This window comes from Cydia strobilella, chromosome 3 (genome assembly GCF_947568885.1).
Source record: "Cydia strobilella chromosome 3, ilCydStro3.1, whole genome shotgun sequence".
Classification (NCBI taxonomy): domain Eukaryota; kingdom Metazoa; phylum Arthropoda; class Insecta; order Lepidoptera; family Tortricidae; genus Cydia; species Cydia strobilella.
This window is the reverse complement of record NC_086043.1, coordinates 5,624,097-5,650,488: the sequence shown is the minus strand read 5'-3', so window position 1 is coordinate 5,650,488 and position 26,392 is coordinate 5,624,097. Positions and strand designations below refer to the sequence as shown.

General features: G+C 34.6%; 1 protein-coding gene across 2 annotated transcripts in view; it reads left to right on the top strand.

The window, feature by feature from the left end:
- Positions 1 to 26,392, top strand: part of LOC134755634 (cell adhesion molecule Dscam2-like) — a 208,694-nt gene that overhangs the window by 70,611 nt on the left and 111,691 nt on the right. For both annotated transcript variants that reach the window (XR_010129073.1, XM_063692142.1), the window contains exon 4: positions 20,697 to 20,839. Coding sequence is in view for 1 of the 2 variants with exons in the window: in XM_063692142.1 (XP_063548212.1) it covers positions 20,697 to 20,839 (143 nt within the window). In the remaining variant the exon portion in view is untranslated. The remainder of the gene's footprint in view (positions 1 to 20,696; positions 20,840 to 26,392) is intronic.

The window sequence follows — 26,392 nt, the reverse complement described above, 5'->3', positions numbered from 1 at the left end:
CATTGCAATTCCACACTCCCGGGTAAAATACAACTTTGCACCCTTGTATAACAAATAACTATAGTTCCACTTTTTTCCGTTTCATCACCACAACACGTTATCTGCCACGCATATTAATAATAATAGTTACTTAAGTACAATACAAATAAAATATTGCGAAATAATGATAATCCTTTCGCAAATATTTCAGGTCACCAGTATCGGCTCTTGCTTATTAAAGTTTCCGAGCAACTTTTAGAATAGCTCGCTGCTCGGGCAGGCTTAACGGCCTAACACTACGCCCCGCAAAGCCTGAATTACGACCTATTGTCCTGAGAATAGAAGTTATTTATGAATACCGTATAGTCCGTCGTTAACCTCGCAAATACTGTTATAAAATTGCGACCGAAAAATATTACTTCATTTTTATTGTTTTTATTTGTGGACGTATGGCATTGTGATGCTTCACTGATAGAAATTGAATTACTTATGCTATGTTTTCAGAACTTTTATCACCGCTTTTGGTTTAATAATTTTGTGGCTTGCTTTTTTAGTACATTTTTTCTCTCTAAATAATCTTTATGTAGGTATAAAAAAAACCTGTGGATCATGCAAATTACCGGCTACCGAGCAATAGACATTGTATAAAGAACGACAAAAAAGACAATAGGTGAAGGAGTAGAAGCATGCATATACATGTATTAGTATATGACTCTTGTGGCAAGCTTAGGGAGAGTAAAAAAAAAACATTTTACTCTAATTTTTCAACGTTGGATCTTTTGTTCGAAAACTACAATGTTTTTGTCGTAATTTCCGCATTACAGTCTCCATTATACTCTTTTTTCCCGCTTCACTTGGTTAATGGTTTTTGTGTTTGAGCGTTTTCGCGAAATGGTGCGAATGGTGCGTACAGTTCCCTAAACAAACAGTAAATATGTGTAAGCTCTTGTTTTTATATACGTAATAATTAAAATCAAATACTCGTTATCGTTTGCCTTGTGATGACAATAAAATTATTTTTAGTTAATTTATGTACCTATTATACCATTACAAATAGCAACTGTCATACATACATATAAACTATATCGACGAAGGCTATTACTAAGGCTATAACCGAAAACATTCAAAGGCTTTTTCTATTATATGTTTCTGGAGCTAAAAAACAATGATATTTGCCTGTGAAAGTGAATCTAGAAGGGGCCTATTGTGCCGGTTGTCGATAATGCACTTCTTGCATATGTTTTCAACTAGAAAATCGTCTTTATTGCCAACCGGCACAATGGACCTTTACCAGTTTTACCTTCGCATTTTTTTAAGCATTTTACACTCAAATACGAGTTAAAGTAAAAGAATAGTCATATTATGGCAGACTGGATCTTTGGTTCTAAAGGGTAGGTAGCTAGGTAGCGTAGCACTACACTGTGTAAAATTGCAGCCCGAAATCGATTGTTATTGACCTACGAGTGAAATATCAATTCGAAACTACCATAGACTAGATAATATTTAGTAACTTGCTCGACTTGCCTTTGACTTCTAATGGTATATATTAGGTAATATTATCTGGAAACTAAATTTACCAAAAAATATTTTAATTATTCAGATATTTCGTAATACTTCATGTGTTTCGTCAGCAGCGCCATCTAGGTTGGTATTTGAACAAACTATGCCGTTTTGGGGCGCAAGTGAATGCATACGAACGTCGTCCTAGTTGTGTCCATCTAATAATGGCTGCGATTGTACATGACAATTAAATATGATTATTTAAGTGAAAAACGGATCAATCAGCCTTGTAATTTTAAAAATGTACACTTGAGCATAAAGTTTCAAGTGCCAAGCATAAAGTAAGGTAAACATTTTTATGGCACATTGACTGGTAATATTATTTTCTGTAACGTTCAATGTAAACATATATTTGTCACAATGTATGATAACTTTTCTGTGGAGGAAAGATTGCAAATATAACTTTAATGCAATAAGTGGCAAGATAAAACTGTCATGTGTTTTGTAAGCGTGTGTTGTCACGCTGTGTGTAAACTTATTTAAATGTAAGATATATTTTTGTTACACTCAATTGTAAAGATATTTTTTGACCTCGACTGTACTTACTCCTGTCCTGTCACATGATTGTCACGAAAGAAGATTTGTTTAATAAACTCATGGACTAATTTAGAGGAACGCAGGAAAAAAGTTTAATTACTAATTTTGAATCCAGTAATTACTTAAACCTTTTTTTTGCGTTCCTGTAAATTTGTCCATGAGTAGGTAGGTATATATTGTCGAAGAAGGCAAATATAGATAAATATTAAAGCCTTTAGTACCTAAATTCCAAAGCCCTGAAACAGCGTTAGAGTTTGTTTCAGTTGAAGGTTTCGTAACTCACGAACCTGCACGTTTTGTAATGCTCCCCGCGGACATCGCGCCGGCGAAGCAATTTGGATAAAAAAGGAATCTTCGATTGTTGGTAGAGATAACACAAACGGTATGGTAAAGAGATTAGGTGCGGTGCGCCTTTGTTGAAACTTTACAAAGCTGTTTTAGACGTAGAAATCAAAATATTTTTCTTGAATTTTGGTCAAGTCATAAGTGTTTTAGATTTTGGTATGTCTTTTTTTTGCATGTCGATTATAGTTTTGAAATATAGGTATAGGTATTTCATTTTCTTTTTATGTTTGTTTACCTATGTTTTTTTCATGTCACTGATATGATATCACTGTAAATGAATGTGTTGACTTGTGAAAGTTGTGAAACAACCCTTAAAGCTTGTTTACCAAATAGATTAATAAATTTTGAAATTGTAAATAAATGCATTTGGCAGATGAATACACAAGGTATTTTATTACACAGGAATATGATAAACCTTCATTATTTCGTAAAAAAAAAACTATTTCATACAAGTTGTTGAAAAAGTATTTACTCACTTAAACTTCGGGTTACTTTCACGACTATGTTTGACGTCATGCCACTTTGGTAGAAACAGTTTTATGCCAAGCTAAAAATTTAGTTGTAAACAAATTATGTTTTGTACTATCCTCTACGTTCAAAGTACAAGTATGTGTACAGCAACATAGTATTTAGTTACTAGTTACGTATAAACAACCTAATGCACACAAAGCTTTCATATCCATAATGCTAAAGTACTTGTATAATGTCATTGCAGTGCTGCTTTAAACCCATCTCCGTTCCTGCCGTGAGCCTGACCGCCATTTTGCGAGCTGCGCATCCAAAATTAAAACATAATGTAATAACACTACAGTTTGCCAGGCAAATACACTGAAACCCTATTCTGTATAAATTCATCGCTCTATATATGAAATAGGGATGTGCTTTAATGGCCGACTCGGCATGAGAGTTAATACTGTTTTCTAGAAGATAACGAAAATATGTAAATAACATACGGTTGTTTTTCAGCTGAACGCTTGAATGAAGTTCGCTAATAATGGGCTACCGACCTAATTTAACTTTACGTCTTTATTATACTCTCTATAAACTTTACTGGTAAGTGGTTAGAATGTATAACTCCTGAAGTATTATACAAGCACTTGTTATTAAAAAGGACATAACAACAAACATATAGCGTTTAAAACGTCTATGTAACGCTGCGGCAGTAAAACACATTGTAACAAATGGTGAAAGATTGTTGGTCGTTGCATCACAGTTACTTTCAATAGAGGAACTGATATTCATAAATTCAACAGAGCATTAATAAAGAAAAAAACAGGATCTATTAGTAAGGGTCGCTGGGAGAGGAACCTCTATCTGCATCATAATCAGAAGTAGCTTTAGGCTAACGCTTTCCGTTTCTGGGTGCATAGCCAACATGCCAATCGTTTACGCAAACGAAACGCAATTGTCACTGTCGCACTAATATGGAAGATTGATAGAGAGAAAGCAAAGCGTTTCGTTATCGTAGCGCAAGCGACTGACACCTTGGCTAGGCACCCAGATCCTTGATCTGTTCAAATAACGAGAGCTTATGAAAATGAAAAAGTTGTGTATTTGGTTACATTTCACAATTCACAATTTAGTTATGCTTGAAATCTCCTGGTAAGTATTGTAAATACTTGTGACAGAAGACCCCGCTACTAACTATTAAGGTTTTATAAATAGTAACCGAACATATCATTTGAACTAATATTTAGGTGAAGATATTAATTAGTATGAACTTATAAATTCTACTTTCCAAATTCGTCCCATATATTTGGCTAATTTCGGCTTTAGTGCTGGACAACAGTTCGCTGCACACAATCGTCGCGGCGAGTTATGACGTCCTCCCCGTCACGCGCGCTATCTGAATTATACTCAGTGGGACTTTACGGGTGGCTATCATTTTAGTGTCCGCTACGTTTAATTATAACTCCATAGTATTCTGTTTCCTCTGTTTGTGTGTGTTTGTGCGTGTGTGTGTGCGTCTATAATTAGCAGAGGGCGGAATTGCTCATGGCAAAAATCAAACGTCAATAGAGTAGGAACGTTGAATTTTATCGACTTTTTCAGCTATCGATAAGTTCAGTCACCTGACTTTAACATTAACCTCTTTGATTAGCTAGTTGGCCATTTGACCTCTTTGATTAGATTAAAAGTAAATTGCATGGCAGTTAACTGTCATTTCTGCCACTAGTCTTTTTGCAACTAATTCACGTTTTAAAAAAATGGTAAATCCAAAAAGAAAAACAATTAACAAATGGATAAAGAAGTATCCTTGTCTTACTTACAACGAAAACAACTCAACAATATACTGCTCTAAATGTAAGGTTCACTTAAAGCACCTAAAAAATATTGCGTTGAAACTCACATAACGAGTAAAACACATTCACCTGAGTTTAAAGAGGTAAAGAACGATAATAGTTTTTATCTAGATTTGATAATATTTCTCGTTTGTTGCAACATTCCACGGAAAAATAATAATAATCCACATTTCCGGAATTTTTTAAGGTGAGTGAACTTATCGATAGCTGAAAAGTCGATAAAATTCAACGTTCCAACTCTATTAACGTTTGATTTTTGCCATGAGCAATTCCGCCCTCTGATAATTAGTATATTATTTTCGTATTATGTATAGTAAATTTAATGTGGGACTGAGGATTTCACATTAGCTATGTACTTACAATAGAGCATTTGCGTAAATTATACTTTTATTGTGTCATAAAATGACAATATTAACAGTAAAATTTAAAATTAAATAAACTAACTAATCAATAAAACTAAACTTCATTATAAAGTTTAAAATAGACTTAAAGTTATGATTAAACTTATAAATGAAAAATGCTCCCTAGGTCGCTATCAGGAGTTATGGTTAGATTTTTTTTGCGTAGAAAATAAATTTTATATTTAAAAATTATTTGTTTAAATTTTTATTTGTATGTAACATATTTTCAGAAAATACAAAAAACAAATAAAACATCTGGTTATTTTTGTTATTCTACTTGTTGTATGAAGTAAAGAGTATTTTATTAATACATCAAATTCGCAGTATCTGTATCATTATATGTATTGATTGTGTATTTTGTTAATTGTGTATTTTTCTGTTTGTCGATATTTCTAAATTGTGTGTATTTGCAGCAAACAAACAAATAAACGCTTTATCTATCTATCTATCTATCATTATCGCTGGAATATAGGTATATACTTTAATTTGAAATACGCTTCCGTGTATCACAAACTACACAGGTACCGGTGCCGGAAAATCTTGTTTTGTTTCCCTTCATGCATATTCAGGGAATTCAGGGAATTATCGGCTTGTGTGCCATCATGTCTGTGTGTGTTGAGGAATGGTTGTTTCTGAGTATGTTACGATATGTACCTACTGTGTGGAATATACTTGTACAGTCGCCATCATGCCTCTGTTGTCAAGGCGCTAGAGTGCGTTTTCAGATATTTTTGAGCACCTCGGGCGCTCCAATATATCTGATGGCGACTGTACTAAAAGAAAAGAATCTTTACATTGCTTTAGTAGTAGATGATCAATCGAAATTATTGAAGTGAAGTTCGATCGATATTTGTGTATGAGTCACATCATTAGTAAATATGGTATATTAATCGGTAGTACCTCTATCCGTCGGGTAGCAATCGCACAATATTTAAAACAAGAGTGTTCGGAAAGAGAAGAAACTTGGACGTGTAACTCGAGTACTATTAGCACAAAAACAATGTGTCAGATCGATATGTGACGTGGGTATCTCAACGTCATGCAGACCGTTATATAAACAATTAAAACTATTGACTGTACCATGCCTATACGTTTACGAAATTTGCTGTTTTATTAAATCTTACCCCCAGTTTTTTAAAACTTGTAAAGACACGTAGCTATCGTACAAGGTATCCTGATCCAGTAACGCCAGGAAGGAAAACAACACTGTATAGTAGAAACACCTATTGTATGTGTATTTCTTTATACAATGCCTTACATGACGACATTAACAATGTGCCAATAAGTGTTTTCAAGCGGAAACTCTGAAACTGGCTAGTGGAGAATAGTTTTTACTCTTAATTAATGTCATTACCGGGTCTAACGCGATTAAATTTCATTATTTTACCTTTTTTCCGACGTTTCAACTAGGTTACACTAGCGGTGGTGGTGGTGGTGGTGGTGGCACCTAACGTCGGAGAAAAGGTAAAATAATGAAATTTAATCGCGTTAGACCCGGTAATGACATTAATTATGTGTACAAAACGCGAGAGTTTAAAGTTAGTTTTTAATCTGTAAATAAATATTTTGATTACCTATTTTAATAACTAGGTGACTTAATTGTTTTTTCTAATTTATTATTTTTATTAACTACTTTTATATTCCAAATTTTATAATATTGTCTTCGGTTACCGCGATAGTTACTCATGAAATAAAACTAAAACGTCGGGATGTATTATAAATTCAATATACGCGATATAATCCGTTTTCATAGTTTTATTCCAAATTTTATATTAAAGGAAAAAATGGAAAAAGTTACACTTCCGGCAGGATTTGAACCCGCAACCTCCGCAATCCGTGCGTTGCTCTTAACCAATTGAGCTACGGAAGCCTACCAGAACCTTGCAAATCCTTCCATTCCTTCCCTTATGTATACACGCCTTTTGGGGTGGCGTAAAGCGACATCTACCGTTAAAAAGATGTAATCGTCTTCCGTAGCTCAATTGGTTAAGAGCAACGCACGGATTGCGGAGGTTGCGGGTTCAAATCCTGCCGGAAGTGTAACTTTTTCCATTTTTTCCTTTAATATAAGATTTGGAGTATCGCTCGCAGACGTATCTGCATGTTAAAAAAAATAATACTTTTATATTAACTGACATTCCAATTGCGAAAAATGCGACTGTCTTTATAGCTAAGAATTGTATTGACATATATGTATATTTGCATGTTATTTTTAAATTTTGGAATAATATTTGTTTCCACCATATAATGCATGCCAGATGTTGGTAAATTGCGAGCAGCTGTAAATATCATTTAATTACTTCTATGTACCACTTTTTATGCAAAATAAAGACATTGATTGATTGATTGATTTGAATGTATTGGGCCCCATACATTCCACGACTCTTCTCTTTCCGCACAGACTATCATTTGCTCCTGAGAAATTCCCATACGGATTACTATGAAAAAATATGGTTACAACAAAAGTTGTGATTTTTTTATTGGTTTAATATTGACATGTTTTTTTGTGGTCTTATGTTTATAAAGGAATGGTAAGTATAAGTAAGTATGCTGTGGACATGAAAAACAAAAAAATGGTCCTTTTCATACATTGTGCGGGAAAATGGGAGGAAAGTCACCGAACGGGCTAGTTACTGGAATTTACCGGATCCTATGGAGCATGCAGGTACAGCGAACTGCAAAAGTGCATGGCCACTTCATGAATTAATTCAATTCATAATGTGTCCATGCAATTTGCAGCTCCGTTGTAGGTACCTACTTAAGAGATGTCTTGAAAACATCCGAGTAATGAGTCGGGTAAACTTGCATAGACATATGTACAGTCAGTTGCAGAGATAACTGGCCCGCTCTGCATAGAAATTGGTTTGTCATAATTTTATATACAATTTTCATTCATAACATGGCTAATGTGATGATGCCACTCAGTAAAATGCTTTTTAGTGTAAATATTAGGGCAGGGCTGTCACGCTAATAATCCCGAGGGTTTGCTGCGATTTACATAATTTTGGGTTGTCAAAGCGAGCGGGTTAAATGCGTTTGCCGGGCCGAACAAGGTTACTCTTCTAAGCGAAACAGTAATACGTTTTTTGCAAATTCAAAAGAGCTTTATAATACAATTTTGAAACATAATTTTGTCTTTTAAAAATACGTAACAAGTTTCTGCAGAGTTAAGATTATTTCAATAATGCCAGCGTCATGGAAATGTTTATTTCTAAGATTTTTTTGTTTGATGTTTTAAATGGTGTATATTACAAAAGGTTTCTTCAAATAAGTAAATGGCTCAATATGTTAGATTTTAGTCTAAAAATATCCCTAACTTTATCGTTTTGGAGCTTGTGGTAACAATTACAATTGGTTGGAGGTTGCAGGCCTTACCTACACTTAAAAATAAAAATACTTACCTATAGGTATATTTTTTTCCAATATGTTGTTTGTATTGCATTCCTTAATATATCATGGCACTCAAACTCCATCGCTGCTCACGTGAGCCAAATTTTTATAAACGTGGGATACAACGTTTTTATAAACGTGGATTAGCAAGCTATTCATTATTAGATTTATGTAAAATTGCAGAATTTGTTTATCATTTTATCTACACTCATGTCATAAACCCTCCATGATGCGTTCAAAAACCGCAAATTACGACCAGCAAAGCAAACTGTTTTGTTAGAACTTATTTCTCATCAGTGAAAATATTATTATTTTTCACCTCAGCAGCTCGAACAAGCCTACTTTCGTCACTCCTTGGAGTGCCGAAAGTGCGACTCCAGGACTCCAGGGAGTGCCGAAAGTGCGACTTTCCTCACTCCAGGGAGTGAAACAAAGTAGCTTTTTAATTTAGTGAACTCGTTTTTTTCCTCTGTATTATTCTGTGTAATTCGAAATACATTTGAACTTTTAATGTGTTCTCACTACTGAGTGAAAAATTATATGTGCAACACGAGAGCAAAGTTATTTTACATCTCGTGTTTTTGAGTCCCTCGCTACGCTCAAGATTCTAACTTAGGATCACTCGCTTCGCTCGTGATTCAATTATAGGATCCTTCGCTTTCTCGGGACTCAAAATAAACACTCGCAAGAAAAACCAACTTTCCTCTCTTGTTGCACAAATAACTATTGTACCTAATAATAATATCAAATTCGATTTTATATTGGCATACAAATTTCGAACATCTGAAAGAAACAAAGGATTAAGATCGGACCTCAATTATAATATCAGTCGAGATGACGTTGACGTGATAGACGGTTTCTGAACACATCATAGAGAGCTTAATATGTATGTGTAGATAACGCAGTGTATGTCAGCAATCACATACACTTGTGTCAAATTTCCTTATCTGCTTACTACTTCAGTTTTGAAATTAGACGAAGAATTGTAAACATTTGAATATAAGGTGCTCGTAGTTGTTATCTAAAGCCACTGTCGAGCTATTTTAAATTACAATTACGAATGTCAACCGTCTTCAGCAACTGGCTCTTAGGTACACAGAAGTTAACATGTACCTGTACATCTCTATCTCGTGTACATAGACGTTACTGTACTAACTACAGGGCGTGTTGATTCGCCGGCCACGCTCAAAGTGAATGGCATCCAGTTCGGCCAGTCATTAGACTAATGCTTGCGCCTTTCATCCCCGGATCACTCCGGGCCCGCTAACCCACTGATACTTGCTGAAAACATTTGACGTGCGTTGCAAGTACAGGGTGTCAAAGTTGTTTGGTACGCTACATTGCATAGAAGTTCGAATGTAGGAGCCCACCACTCAATATTGCTGACTACTTTTAGAATTCCCATTAACCAACGATACTACAAAGAACCTATTGAGATAATGTTGTCTTCGGTTACCGCGATAGTTACTCATGAAAAAAAACTTATCTTTACTTGAAGAATAGTTGTATTATATAACTAGCCTTACGAACCGATTTTGCATGTACAATCAGCCTTAAAGTTAATGATGTTTCATTATTTTTATATGAGGGTATTTTTGCACAAATCACTTTGTAACTTTTTCTCAGTCACCCGTTGACCACGAACGTTGAAAAGGGTTCGAAACGTCAGGATGTATTATAAATTCAATATACGCGATATAATCTGTTTTCATAGTTTTATTAGGGTTCCGTACCCAAAGGGTAAGAACGGGACCCTATTACTAAGACTCCGCTGTCCGTCTGTCCGTCTGTCACCAGGCTGTATCTCATGAACCGTGATAGCTAGACATTTGAAATTTTCACAGATGTATTTCTGTTGCCGCTAGGTCCAGTTTTAACCCTTTGGGTACGGAACCCTAAAAACTAAGTAAATAAAAATACAAGTTATACAATAAATTTAACACGAAAACGAATTGAATACTACTTCTACTACCATTAATGGCTCCTCGTGATGACGAGATGAGAAGATGTTCTGGCATAACTACGTATTAAGGAATAAAATAAATATATTCCTAATGTTTGATTAAGTTTGAAATTAAGTATTGTCAATCTAGCGTATCAACTGTATGTAGGTAGGTATATATGCCGACATCTCGTATAGTAGAACCTATATTTGTTCTATATTTCATCAAGTCCCATATTAATAAATTGCACCACCGAGTCTTGTCGCTGTCAGCTAATCAGAACAGCGCAAAGGATCAAAATCGCCAAGCCAAAACTAAACATTAGAAAGCCTGTTAACTTTGTTCCACAGGAAGGCACGGGATTTACCATACTCAGTCAAGCCACAACAGAAAGTACTTAACTCAGGCAAGCGCAGCTTCCGCGAATCTTATTAAGCCGCCGACGTAGTTAGATTTTATTTTATATGAGTATGTACCTGCCGACATCTTATTAGCATAGGTACGAGTTTACTTAAAGAAGTCTTAGATATTTGCTGTAGTTCTAATTACAACAGTTTTACATCACAAAGGCAAAATACTCGCATGATTTTAATAAATTCATCTTGCAGGGGAAACTTACACTGGTCTAAACCTTTACTCAGGCGATTGGTGAAGTAGTTGCATGGCAATTTTCTAGTAAAACTAACTTAGTTTGGAAGTAGGTACATCTTATTTTTGTTATTACAAATCGTGTTCAAGACAGCTAAGCCTTTAACCAGTCTGTAGTTGCCTAACATGATTTCTTACTAACCGCCTGAGGAATATGACATCTCAGGAAAGTCCATTAGCTTCAGGATATAACTGTAGCCATTATCACTGTCAAGTGATTTTTTAAATCATTTTAAGAACCCTATAAAGTGAGAATGTGTGGACGAAATAATTAATTACATTTTCACCACACCAGCTGGTAAAGGTCTCTTGATTGTTCAAAAACTAATAAGAAAGTTGCATTTTATCCACATCAAAGTAATCAAATGCAAATTTTGAGTTGTTTTCTTATGTTTGCTGGTAGAATTGACTTTTAAATGATGATTTCGAATGATAAATATTTAATAACATTCATTTTGAATCGATTTTGTTTGATATTTTACAGTTTGTACCTATTTTCCTTGTGTTGGTGTGGTGAAAATTTTTGTGTTTCACTCGGTGGCAAAATTTGTTTAACCCTCGTGCCCCGAAACCCTCACAACGCTCAAGATTCTATTTATCGAATCGTTCAATTTTGGAAAATTTTGCTTGCTCGGGTATCAATATTAGCACGAGAGGTTAAACAACAATTGCCCCCTTGTAAAACAAATAACTATTGTAATAAATGATAACTATTGTAATTTAAATATTACAATGATGGGACCTGGTTGGCTACGACAAAACAGTAAACTTATCCGCCTTTTAACCGTCACCGACCCGCTACACATAGCAACGTGTAGACAATGGGGGAGTATTATTTACATGCTGGTGGCTATGGAAGATACCCCGATTATATACTTAATTGGTATATAATTACTTTGTTTTGTCTATCTCCATGATTCAGCAATCCTCGCTAGATAAGATCCAATTAATTCCCAGCATCTCACTATCAACACTTGGCGATTTGTTTAGCACTCTCGAGCAACGAAACATTCCCTAATGATCTCGCATCCTTTGAGCAGTGGCCCGCGAAAATTTACGAAGGGCAACTGTATATGTCATGAGGGGTGAGCGCAGAGAGGAACGCACTTGTCAGTTTACTTGAGGCATCTATGTAACACTTAGGTGCACTGGAGTGTAAGGAAGATTTTCACTGAAATAAATATCTGTGTTGTTTCGGGTTAATGATTTTGATTTACTATCACAAATTATACGGTCGGGTCAATAACAATTTTAAAATACCAAAACTAAACAATTCACATATCAAATACTTAAGCACAAATTAGTAATGAACATGCATTGAAAAAAACATAATTATGTTTAGTAATGTGTGTAGTAATGGGACACACGATAAACACGATTATATTAGAACTTCATAATCCACTATATAAAATCGTATAAGCCTCCATTTATCTTTGCTTATTTATTCTACAATATAAAATAAATGTCTTTGGTTTAGTTGTTGTTTGTTATTTGGTCTAGTTTAAGGCATTCGATCCGTCCGAGGTTGTCGAGGATTTCGGGGAAACGATAATTATTGTTGTTGTTTATTACGTTACGTAGTTTCCACGTGGTTACTCTAGCATTAGCTATGGCCATTCGTTTACGTAATGATTTTCCTTGTTTTGTTCCGTACCCAAAGGGTAAAAACGGGACCCTATTACTAAGACTCCGCTGTCCGTCTGTCCGTCCGCCTGTCCGTCTGTCCGTCTGTCCGTCTGTCCGTCTGTCTGTTTGTCTGTCTGTCACCAGGCTGTATCTCATGAACCGTGATAGCTAGACAGTTGAAATTTTCACAGATGATGTATTTCTGTTGCCGCTATAACAACAAATACTAAAAACAGAATAATATAAATATTTAAATGGGGCTCCCATACAACAAACGTGATTTTTTTGCTGTTTTTTTCCGTAATGGTACGGAACCCTTCGTGCGCGAGTCCGACTCGCACTTGGCCGGTTTTTTTTAAGACGTTGACGTGTGTAGATGAATGTCTTCTGCTTGAAGTAAACCTTACGGAAAAAAAACTAATATCGGTATCAATATACACTACCGCTCAAAAGTATTTAGGCATCCGCAATTTTCACCATACTATTGTATACAAAAAATATTTTCAATATCATACTGTTCGATCGCATGAAACAAATGACTCTCTCACATGTTGGATTGAATTTTTATTTAGGTAAGGTAATATAATATTGAGCCTCAAATTGTTGCCAAAGACATCCTTTAAAATTTGGAGTTTACTTTATGCAACGATTTAAAAAACCCTTATGTACTAGTTCATACAAAATAAAACGATTTTGTACTGAAAAAGGATTTATGGATTTTTTTACGCTTGCCATTTGGTAAATAGGCAATGTACAGTCGCCATCAGATATAACGGAGCGGCCGAGGCTCTCACAAATATCTGAGCACGCCTCTATTGTCAAGGCGTTAGAGTGCGTGTTCAGATATTTTTGATCACCTTGGCCGCTCCGATATATCTGATGGCGACTGTACACGAATATTCTGCACATCATTTTGAAGCTCGATATGTCTGTTAAATTAAAAAAGTAAACTGCACAAAAAACTGTTACCCGACTGCGACTTAGCGGTATAATTCTGAAAGTCGATTTTGTATGCAATTGTATGGAAAAAATTACCTAGTGGAAAAAAGTGCCTAAATAGTTATGAGCGGTAGTGTATGCTACATGATACAGCAAAATTGTGACGTTCTCAGGATTAACGCTATTTGTAATTGAATGTTTTGATTAGTATTATCAACACACTGATTTAAACTTTCACGATTTTTACTCATTATTATTCACAACGACGGGACTTAATTATCAAATTGTCTACTTTGTCCCGTAAGGGCAAGGCTATTTATATGTGTTTGTGTATGAGGCAAGCACATTATTATATTTCTTATTGGGCTTATTGTGGGACTTGTGAGAGTTGTGGGTCGATTTATTTAACTGCGTTCTCTAAAAGGTGGCTTACCTTTTGTAGGACAGAAGTCAATCACAATTTGCCCAGATACGGCAGCGCAACGGGTAAAGGGGTCAAAGGATTAATTCAACAGCAGTGCAGCACCCAACAATTCAACACTACCTCTTCAACGTATGTTCTCCCAAATGTTATTGGTCAGTGTTTTCGTCAAAAATAAAACTAGGTATACTACTTTTTAGGGTTCCGTACCCAAAGGGTAAAAACGGGACCCTATTACTAAGACTTATTGAATCAAGTTATATAACATTACAGCTTACGCCAAAGCGTTACACAGATTCATGACTTAAAACTACTTATTTACTAATTAAAAACTAACTTACATCTAACAATATCTGTCTTGCATCCTTCCAAGCACTCCTCAAGTTATGTGGCCTCTATAAAGTAAAAAAAAAAAATCCTCAGTACCAGAGCTTTGTAAGACCGTTTTATTTAACCAGTACAAGTTGGTAACTCCTAGTATTGATAAATTAATTTTTTTTATTGGCTAGGCTAGAGGTCGGCAAACAGCGGCTCTTCAAAATGAATGATGATATGATTCACTTGTTCACATTCATCAACACGGATTTTAGAAGTACCTATACACATAAAACTCGAATGAAAACATTGTATTTACCTTCCTTCACCTTTTCAAATTAGATATTAAAATTCTCAATTACACCTCAAAGTTGCTTTTCGCCAAAACAAAGTTTAAATCTCGTTAACAAAGAGGACCCATAAGCGGCAACTCAAAAACAAAACTTAATAGCCCCTTATAAGCCAGCCGCTTAACTTTACACATAAATTTTTATCATTGAGTTTAATGAGATAGCTGGGTTATGTGATTTAAAAGGGACTAAGGGCTTTGTAAGGCTGGAATTAGTTAGGTTCTTTGTTATTGAGAGCGAAGGTATTCATTAGGAAAGTTGAATGTTATCCCTTTGAGAATATAGATACACTCTGTATATATATATTGAAATATATTTTTCCAGATTATTTTGATATTAAAGTTTTAAATATTTAAATAGTCAGTCTTAATATTGATTAATAAGGATCATAATTATATTAATAAGTAGGTAGTAATTTAGTTGAATTGGCTTCGAGTATATTTTAACCCTTAACCAGGTAGTGACTAGTGATCCACATAGCAATTTTTTTTATTTTGACAAGCAGGGAAAAGAACGACCAGTACAAAATGTAAATGTAAAGTCAATAAGCCCACTTTATTTCCGAACGCAAGAAAATGGGAGGTGTCAAAACAAATTTATTTGACGTCTAAAGATGACTCACGCTAGACCGGGCCGGGCCCGGGCCGAGGCTTCCGACACTACATTTTCAATGACGGCTAATCGGTGATCACGTGGTGCTTTCCATAGGAAACGAAGCGCCGGAAGCTTCGGCCCGGCCCCGGCCCGGTCTAGCGTGAGTCATCGTTTAGTGGCCAAGTTCAAGTCGACAATTAATGGCCGCTTTTGTATATTACTCTCGATATAAATGTGTTATGCCGAAAAAAATAGGGTTAGTGCTATTTGGTTGAATATTAGATAATGTATGTGTGTAGTAGTCATAACTTATCACAGTTATTGTTTTTTGGTAAAATAATCGCTCTAAAAGTTTGCGGTTCATAATATACTAACCTTGTCTCGTTTGGGGCACGTACAATTGAAAACATGTTTACAAAAACAATTTTTGCGGATTTGAGTTTTTGGTAATATCATAGCATTCGTCTAAGCAGGATCTACACATAGAGCAAGACATAGTCTCCAAAAATGACCCCAATTGTCCAAAATCAGTCCCCAAAAATATACCTATACTAGTTAAGTAAGACAAATCTGTACCTCTCTGATAGAATACAAAACATAATTTCTATAGAAACTTGTTTTATTTTCTTACAAAAAGAACATAACTAACAAAATTTTACAAAAACAGCATAAGTGAACTTATTTTTCAATTTTTTTTTCCAAAAATATACTGGTCTTTGAAATGTGTAATCGTATATTTCGGAACTATTGGCCACTTACTAAAATCACAATACAATGTTTATGTCCAATAACTAAATATATAAGAAGGCATTTAGTTCTTTCGTTTCCTGTAAATTCATGTCTAGTGTAGTTATGTTGTTTTTGTAAATATGCCTTCAATTGGTCTATATGTGGCCGCAGAGAGTTTAGCGCCGCAAATTATTGCGGCGCTATGCGACGTAAGCGCCATCCAATATTACTTGGAGCGGCGTTAATAATAGCATAAGCGCCAACCGCCATAAGGTATCTTTACCCGTGGGACGTCACATATCTTTACTATTTCATATCTAGTGAATCTCTAATTCATTTCCCGTATCGCACCGTTTTAGTCTTTCAGACGCGACCATAATATAATGGTTAAAGCGGTTAGGTGGCCCCGAATAGAGGACGAATCGACTCCGGAAATTTCCCTTGGGCATATTATATCAATATTGTCATAAATTATATCTACCTACATAATATCTATAAGCCTTTTAAAAACCTGTACACACGGTGTTTACTTCCTTATAATATTATTATGCAGAAAAAGCTCGCTGTTATCCGAGCGAAAATGGGATATTACTGCAATGTTAAGCCACCAGAGTGCAGCACTAGCCTTTTTAGTAAACCATAGAGTAACTTATACATACTGTACCTTTAACACGTTTTTGACAAGTTTTCAGAGATAACATTGATGCATCAAGGCGGTTTGTTTACAGATTACAGAGGACCTACCGGGAAACGCGAATCCGAAATTTCGCTATCTGCCTCTTTATCGCTCGAATATGCAAGAGTGAAAGAGATGTTAAATAACGAATTTTCGATTTTTTTATTTCGCGATAGACCCTCAGATTGTGGGAGTGGCGCCACCTACGCAGAGTTTCGCGTAATATTCCCTATTGCCAATGGCAAAAACTAAAATGTATGAAAATTATCATGTCTTATTCGAAGTTTTCTATTTCGATCGCATGCATCGTTTTGACTTTTCGATTTGTATTAATGAATTTAGACACACTAAATAATTAATATATAAATAACGGTCACTCACGTCGATGCAAGCTCCTGATGACGCTCCTCGGTACGGAGTGAAACATGTCGAGCGTTTTCGACTTAAAACACGTGAGTGACCCGTTATTAATATATTTATTATGTCTGTGTCTCACGGAAGTTTTGTTATTAAAACACTAAATAATTAAGAACAACAATTATTTAAGAAGAAAAAATATTTAGTTTTGCTGCTTACAAGGATTTTTTGGAAATGAAAAAATAGGTACGTTTAAAGTTTGTCCAGTTCTTTGGAACAACCCTAAATATCGTTATTGTTATTACTGCCGTATGCTCCTACTAACAGGAACTTTATACATAAATGAGTTTTTTTTTCTTCATTGTAATATACTTTAAACTGGATTAATCTCTCATTGTTTTCTAAATAATTACCGTACTAAATAAAATGATTTCTATTCCATTTTATTTAGTATGTGAACTATGTAGGAACAAGAAAGGTCTCTAAGACCCATATAAATTCATTTGGTGCACATAAAGGGAGCAAGCTAAACCCAACGCAGTTCCGGGAAGTAATATGGTCCGCGCAGTAACTTCAATTCTCTAAGTTATTTTAATTAAAGACAATTCTTGCATCAATCGAATTTTAATTCTTGCATGTCATGATATTATCGATTATTTCGACATAGTCAGATACATACAGAGTATTGTTTAAGTCTGATAATTAATACAGACGGTATTGATTCCCGTAAGCCGATGGAAATTTTCATGTGTTAAGGTTCAACATAATTATGACGGAAGATTCATTTTAGAATGCTATTAAGAGACTAATTTCTCTAAATATTATTGAACTAGTGGCTCTGTGTTCTAGCGAAACTCCATGACATTATCATTAAAAAAAATGGAAAGATGATCAAACCTACTCACAACATTTCGTTAGGATAGATTGAGAAATGGGATCTAGGATCTGGGGGCCTAGCCAAGATGACTACCGTACATCGACAAACCGTCGCTACGTTTTAAAATTCCAAATGTGCGTTTTGAAAACTAAAATTAGACCCTGACTGGACTATTTAAAAGGTTTTTTTTCTTGAAAATTAGACTGATCACATAGCGGAATTTAGTTTAGCATTTAGAATAGCCAGACAGCCGGACGGACTACGAAAGCTTTTTTTGACGCATGCTCGATCAATGAACATTGAAGAAATCACGAAATGGTTATGCAGTTCTCATAAGGTTTTTTTTGTAAGCCAAAATTTTCGGTTTGGCGAAATAACTTCCAAGCGTACAACACAAAATTGGATTTCTTATTTTCCAGTTCTGAAAACAATTACAATCAAAGGAAACCGTCCCAACGTTCAATGTTACGTAATGTTACGAAAGGTTGGTTCATTTCAGGGTTCGGCGAAAATAAATGTAAATGTAAATTAATTTTGAATTTTATATTTTTAGGTAGGAAATAAAAATGTACGTATGATACACTTTTATTACTTTACTAATAATCGTGGGCGGAAGCTAGTTAGATAATAACTCAAAACCTAGAGCTGGCAATTTTGTTACGAATAGTCTACGAAACTGCCATTTAAAAAAAAACAACAACAACGCTATGACTGTATCGGCGTTGCCCTAATCACATACAAGTAGGTATTGTAGTGAAATATTAACACGTCCTCGTCAACTACTTACTTGGTTCCTGCGCGCTTCAAATATGCACAAGCAAAGCACCTTTTAAATATTCCAACCAATCCCGGGGGCGGCTCGGGCGCCAATTATGTTCCTTCTTTTTTCTTTCCTACACAAAAAACAAGGCAATCTGCCCTTAATTCTGTCGCCTGCCAGTCCGCGGAGGAAATTAAAGTCGAACATTGGAATTTTATCACAATTGATGAGTTGGCAAATGTTTCGTGTCGCTGATTGTTTGTGATTACCGCTCGTAAGTGAATTACGGTTGTTAGCGTTCGAACTTCCGTGTCTTTGTTGGATTGCCGAATAGAAAACTGATGGAAAACTTAGTAGGTAAAACCATCTCGTGACCTAAAATGTATTTCAGATAACATAAAAAGGTTTGGCTATAAAAATATTGTTGTAGACTAGTAACTAACACTGTTACTTTGGTTCGTAGCGTAGGTTAACATTGATCAACGTTCTTTTAAGTTATAAGATCTGTTTTTATTACACGCGAACTTAAGAATTTGCTGTAGTTGGCACAAAAAAAAATCCCTCATAAGTACCTACTTAAAAAAAAAACAACTATTATCAATGTTACTCTACGAATCCAGAACCTAGCTTTTACTTTATAAAGGGGTCAAAAGTAATGAGCACATAATTAGTCTATGTGCTCATTACTTTTGACCCCTTATAACCTTATCTAATCGCTGAATATTTTATACGAAACGAGCTAACGGCCCCCTGCGCGTCCAATTCAATAATGGGTAGAGAATGCTGTTGGGGCTGCCTCGGTTTTGCGATGCCTCTGGGATGTTTGCGGAGGCACGAGTGGATGATTTCTACGCCATTATGAGAAAACGCTCAGCTTCCTAGATGCACCGATTGAGATACAGCTCCAATAGTTTTCTAACCGAAATTGGCGAGAGGCTTGATAATCCCTTTTGTAAGTATTGGGCCTTAATGCACGTCCCATTCTACCGGATGAATAAATGACTGCTAATGTCAATATTTATTATAATCATTTTATGAATTAATTTGTAATGTAAATAATGTATGTACTTAAATATATATTGTTTTGTCAGTACTAACCCAGTGATAAGTAATATTGTACCACTTATGGATCCGTGATGTCCGAAATAAAGTCTTAATAATAATAATTTAATACACTACAGACGAAATAATAATTTGAAATACTATGGAAACCCTACGCAGTTTTGAATACTTATTTATTGTTACCAAAATATCCTCCGCTGGTATTAATAAAAAAGCTTTACATTGTTACTTTAGGGAGCGGGGGACTTTCATCTGCGTCTTGCGTTTTCCCTAACTTCCGCGCCATCGATATAATTTATTCTTACTCGAATTAATAAGAAAATATTTACAAACATATTTATATATTTAAGAATCGCAGGATAATTTTAAATCGATTGCAATCCAAATACGGTTTTAGTATTTGCATAATTTGTTAAAATTTCATATATTTACACGGCAAAAGTAGTTTTGATTGTATTTATTTGTAACGATAATAAATCGTACTTTTAGGCCAATTTGAACGTCCACTGATCTCAGAATGACATTTAAATTATGCGATGATGAAAATTTGGAGTACGTTACGTTTTTGTTAAAAGTCGTAGTGGACCGAGGTCCGCATCCGGACCGCCTACCTATATTATTTCTTTCCTTATTTAATAAACTCAAGGAAAAACGGACCGCGATGGTCATTTTATTTTAAGAACCGGACCCCTGAAGAAACTAATTCGTGACCCCTGCAATAAGCCATAAAATACACGAGAAAACAGAGAGTTACAGATCGAAGGTCATTGGAACCAGGAAGTTCGTTAAGTTTATTAGCCACTGGCTTCGGCTGTGGAGAGTTAGGTCACTATACCTTTTGTTTAAGACGTCTATTTTAGTTTAGGATTGTTATGTTGTTACAGGCAGGTGCTGGACAACGGCACGCTAGTGCTGCTGCCGTTCCCGGCCACACGCTACCGGCAGGACGTCCACGCCGCCGTGTACCGCTGCCGCGCGCACAACGCGCACGGGGCCGTCGTGTCGCGCGACATGCGCGCGCAGGCAGGTCAGTCATGCTAGTTACAGGTAGGCTACTGCTGACGTCGTTCCCGGCTACACCATAGGCAGATAGCCGGTAAGATAAACTCAAAGACAATGAAAATGGGTCACAGTATTGACATTTCTATAGAAACCGACCGATACAGTATATAATATATTATTATATATATGTATCCATTAGCCTTACACTAAGTATATCTGATTTTTGACTGTTTTTTTTTTAAATGTGGACCTCTATATTCAAATTAGACTATTTTAAAACAAAAGCAAATCATGAATCATGAATATCATGATACACTTGACGGAAAGATGTTACATAATTATTTATGGCTGATATTACAAACACTAAACAGTCGTTAAAAACATGTCGCATATGACCTAAGATGTGTCTTATGAGTATGTTGTAAAATGTTTGTATTTTAAACAGATAAAAAAAACTTTTTTAGAAAGAAAGAAAGAAAGAAAAAGCATTTATTAGCACAACATAACAAGACTAAAACTAGAAATAATTAAACAGAATGAGGTTGCGCTAAATGGTCCTTACTCAGCTTGGTGTCACGGTGTGAGCCAACATGGCACACTCTGCGACGCTGATTTTCAGTAAGGCCCAGTAGATGGACTAGTAAACATGTTTCATTTCTCATGCTCTGAAAGTTATTGTTGTTCTTAAAAAGTATGCAGAAAGTGATACGTTACTATTTCTACTAAGAGTATTTTACTTTCCAAGTACGATTTTTGGACAGAACAGAACAGTTACAATGATTTTAATGCATATAATCGCTTTAACCCATTTATGCCCATAACTAGTAATAATTGGTATGGAGTCCTTGAGGTTCCAGGCTCACTCTCCTACTAATTTTAATGCGTAATAGGAGCGAGTTTTATTCAGTGGGTCAAAAAACGACCCAATGGGCATTTATGGGTTAATTACTCTTTTCCATAAATTAATTCGATTAACGAGTTAAATTAATTTGTTTATTTCATCCTCAATACAATTTCCTCACATTTTTCTTTCTTTTTTTGATGTCACAAAATATGTGTTTATGTCCGGAAAATTAAGATAAAAGCCAGTCTCGTTCGCGAAGCATTCTAAACAAAGTCGTGATCTAATCCCTCCTTTTCAGTTCGTCAACCTTTACCTACTCCCAAATTACATGGGATGGGGGAGATGAAAAAATACGATATGTGTACGACCTCACTATTGCCATAATTTTAAAGGTTAATATGTAGTCGAGACCAATTATGCACAGAAATTCTTAATCAAGATTTGATTCAAGCTTCTAATGAACATGAATGCCGATACTCATTAACAATTCTTAAGGTTTTGTAAATGTTTCATCAATGTACCTAAGTCTGTGAGTGTACTTGGTGCTAGCTAGGTTTTTTTGCGATATTTTGATTTCATAACGAATATCACGTTCACAGTAGGTATGGATGAAGTTAGCAGCCTTCACAAATGTAGATGCTGTGTGAGCGCTCCAGTAGGAAATTAAAGAGTTTAATGGTCCAGGTCGAACGGCCTGAGACTAATAGGCATGCATTATTGATGCCGACGGCCGGCCGTGGCCGGTGGAAGTGACGCATGATAATAGATCTATAATATTTCGTACAGACTGAATAGGAAGATTAGAATGATTTTTATCCCCCGACGCAAAAAGAGGGTTTGACGCCAATGTGTTCGTTGTGAATAGTGAATTATGTGTGAAGATTATGTTGTTGTTTAAAAAATATAAATTAAATAGTGTATATAGTAATTTTAAATTCGGTGTGGATGACCAGGTACAGTCCAGGTTGCCATTGCTATTACTATCACGATGACGTTAAGTGCTCTCGTGGGCAGCTAATTAGCGCTAACGTACTGCTACGGTTTATTGTTTGCCGAAGGCTACGAGTATTTCGAATTTTTAGTATAATTGGACATTGCTTCATACGAGGTATATTTTCTCAGAAAGAAAATAGGTTTTAGATTTAGAAATTCCATTTATTTCCAGAACTTTTTAGAATAAATTTTAAATCGGTGTTGGGTAAAGGGTTCTCAAAAAAGAGTTGTGCATGTTTTTAATTAGCAGGGATAACCATAAGTATACCTCAAAAAAACTATTTATTAACCATTAAAAGAAAACTTCAATTAATTACCGTTGAAATTACCTTAATAGTCTTACTGATTGGAATTTACCTTTCGTTTACTGAAACTGACAGGTATCTAGTTACTCTGAAGATTTAGAGTGATCTTCTAAAACTCCCTTAGGCGCTTGTAAAAAAGTCCTTTTGGCCTACTCGCAGCATAAATGTTTGAATTTTGAATATGGTTAATAACGGCGAAAGCGGTATTTACCCTGCCATCAATTTTTATACGGAATAACAAAATAACCCATTAGTAAGAATGTTTAACCACTTTTCAACAGTCATGTACCTATGTGACCCTTATTATTATGAAAAGATTTCCAAATATATATAAGTATTTTGGATATTTCAGTATGAGTAAGAATAATGAATGTAGAGACGAGGGTCTGACATGACTATTTCAGAGATCCATGTCTGTTTATTTTATTTGCTGAATAAGAGCATATACTCGTAATGTTCATAATATTTACAACTATCAAATAAAATTTCAGTATTCTGAACGCTGTAATAAAGTACGCCGTGTGCGCATGCTTAGAATTGAGACGATATAATAAGGGCTTGGTCAAGCACTGAGGTATTATTGGCGCCATGCATACGATAAGTGACAGTTTCTTAAGCGCAAAAGACCAGGAGAAGAGAATAAACCTGCATTATTTATAACATAGCAAACATAATTAAGTTTAAATTACAACATTTATTTCCGAGAAACCCCTGTTAGGGAATAATTAGCTGTTTTATTTACATTAGAAGTTTTTTTGGGATTCCGATAACTTCGAGAAAACATAAATGAAAAATAAATGAAACATTTGATTCGAGAAATTCGAGAATTAAACCCGCTTCCTTGAATCATTTTTACTCAGAAGAGTGGGATATTTTCGCATCTCATATTGTAATAAATAAAAACATTTATTCGAATGCTTTATTGGACAAAACCACAACTGCATGCATTCAATCCAATTAATATTTCGCGCCAATCAGTGCACCGTTGTCATTTATAATCTACGACGTCACATGAATATGTACCTATTGTTAGAAATAATATTAGGCTTCAATTCTGCTTCAAGTTAATTATGCTGAGCTTTATAAACTGTAATAAATGTCATATAATAAAGAAAAAGTGAGTAGTAAGTTCTTTATTATATGACATCTATTACCGTTTATAATTTATATATCTGAATTTATCTGAAAAAGCTTTGGCTTTCCCACGAACTGTGATTTGGTTGAGTGCTAATATATATATATATATTATTTATATATTATATATATATATATATATTTATTTAATATTTATTTAGTACTATATATTTATGTATGCTAGTACATATTTATTTTATTGCATAATGCAATTGATGTATTTTAGTTATTCGTAGACGTTAATATTGTAGTTTTCCTTCTTAAATATTATTGTACGTTCTGTAAGTTTGTCTATCTATCTAATTCGAATTTTCCACTCATTTACTCTAAGGTTAGCTGGAAGAAATCCCTTATAGGGATAAGCTCGCCTTTGTACCTAAATTTATATGAATTTCATGTTATCAATTTTTGTTTTGTACAATAAAGTGATTTACTACTACTACTACTACTACTTATATATAGTAGTGTGACTACTTAAAAAACACAAATCAAAATATTTAATAAAATAATTTGATTTTTTCCCAAATTTGAGTATGCTGAGCTTTGTTTCAAATCGACTAATGCGTAACGATTTAAACAGGAACAAGGAACAACCCTGTTTTTGAAGATCGGAATATTGTATTTGTTCAAAAAATTATCATTGTCACACAGAACTCGCCGTTCGAATAAATTAGAATATCAATACAGGAGTCTACTATTAGTGTAATTAAATCAGCTGTTCCTATTGTCGTTAAACTTTTGTGTTTCGTTTTCAATTGATGGTTAGCATCGAGTAGCGTATACAAAACCGCTTTAAGAGCTTGGAAAATATACATGAATCCACAGCTAAAATTATACATGAGTTAGACCAAGATAAGTCTGCAACGATTTTGATAGCATTATTTTAAACGTCAAACTTGTATTAGGACGTATAAAATAACACTTGCACTGCGTGTGCTATCAAAATTTTTGCAGGCTTATCTTGGTCAAACTCTATAAATAGTGCATGTGCCACGATGACGTAAAGCGTACTTCTTACCCTGGTGTCAATGCGAACTAGATGAATCATCACTAAAAAATCAATTAAAAGTTATTTATGTCACATGATTTTGAGCAGTACTTTATGAACATAAACTATTAAAAAATAAGCGTCTAAAAACTTTATGAAAAAAATACGTGCCTTACGTTAAAGTGATTTGTTAATTGGAATCATTGGCAATAGGGAGTCCCGTATTTGACTAATTTTTGAAACCAGCAACGCAATAGGGCTCAATAGTTGCGTATTATTTTTATATGAGATTACGGGAAAAATATTTTAAAAAATCCATATAGTTTTAGGGTTCTACCAGCCGACAAACATATGAAATTAAGGACAATTTTCAAAAAGGTCAACTATGTTAATAATTTATGATGATAATAAATAAAAAAGACTGTACAGATGTAGTGCTGAATTGTTTTCCATCGTATTTTCTCGGAAACGTTCGTATTTTATCATGCTAGTTCAGTCAATTGCCAGTACTTTTTGTACAGAGACTGACTGAAATAGCAAGACACGTTCGTAAGTTTCCGTGAAAATACGATGGAAAATAATTACGCACTACATGTGTAATAAAGAAAAATGTAAACTACGTAACAGAGCTTCAAAGTTTGACAGCCCAATATAATAAGGCACAAAATAAACAAAATGCTACATTTGTACTTATTTTCAGAATTAGTTTTTTAAACACTAGCTTAAATGAAAGTTTTGAGCAGAATATTTGACAAACATATGAAATTAAGGACAATTTTCAAAAAGGTCAACTATGTTAATAATTTATGATGATAATAAATAAAAAAGACTGTACATGTAGTGCTGAACTGTTTTCCATCGTATTTTCTCGAAAACGTTCGTATTTGTCATGCTAGTTCAGTCAATTGCCAGTACTTTTTGTACAGAGACTGACTGAAATAGCAAGACACGTTCGTAAGTTTCCGTGAAAATACGATGGAAAATAATTACGCACTACATGTGTAATAAAAGAAAAATGTAAACCACGTAACAGAGCTTCAAAGTTTGACAGCCCAAAATAATAAGACGCAAAATAAACAAAATGCTACATTTGTACTTATTTTCAGAATTAGTTTTTTAAACACTTAGCTTAAATGAAAGTTTTGAGCAGAATATTTAAGAAAATTTGTATTTAACTAAAATTATATTATTATTTATATGTTTTATATCATGCTCAAAATCCATTATTTCGTGTTTTTCTGTTTTCATTTGTGTTTTACCGGGTTTTTCCATTACTTTTTGATAAAATTGAGACTGCATATTTAGACTATGGCC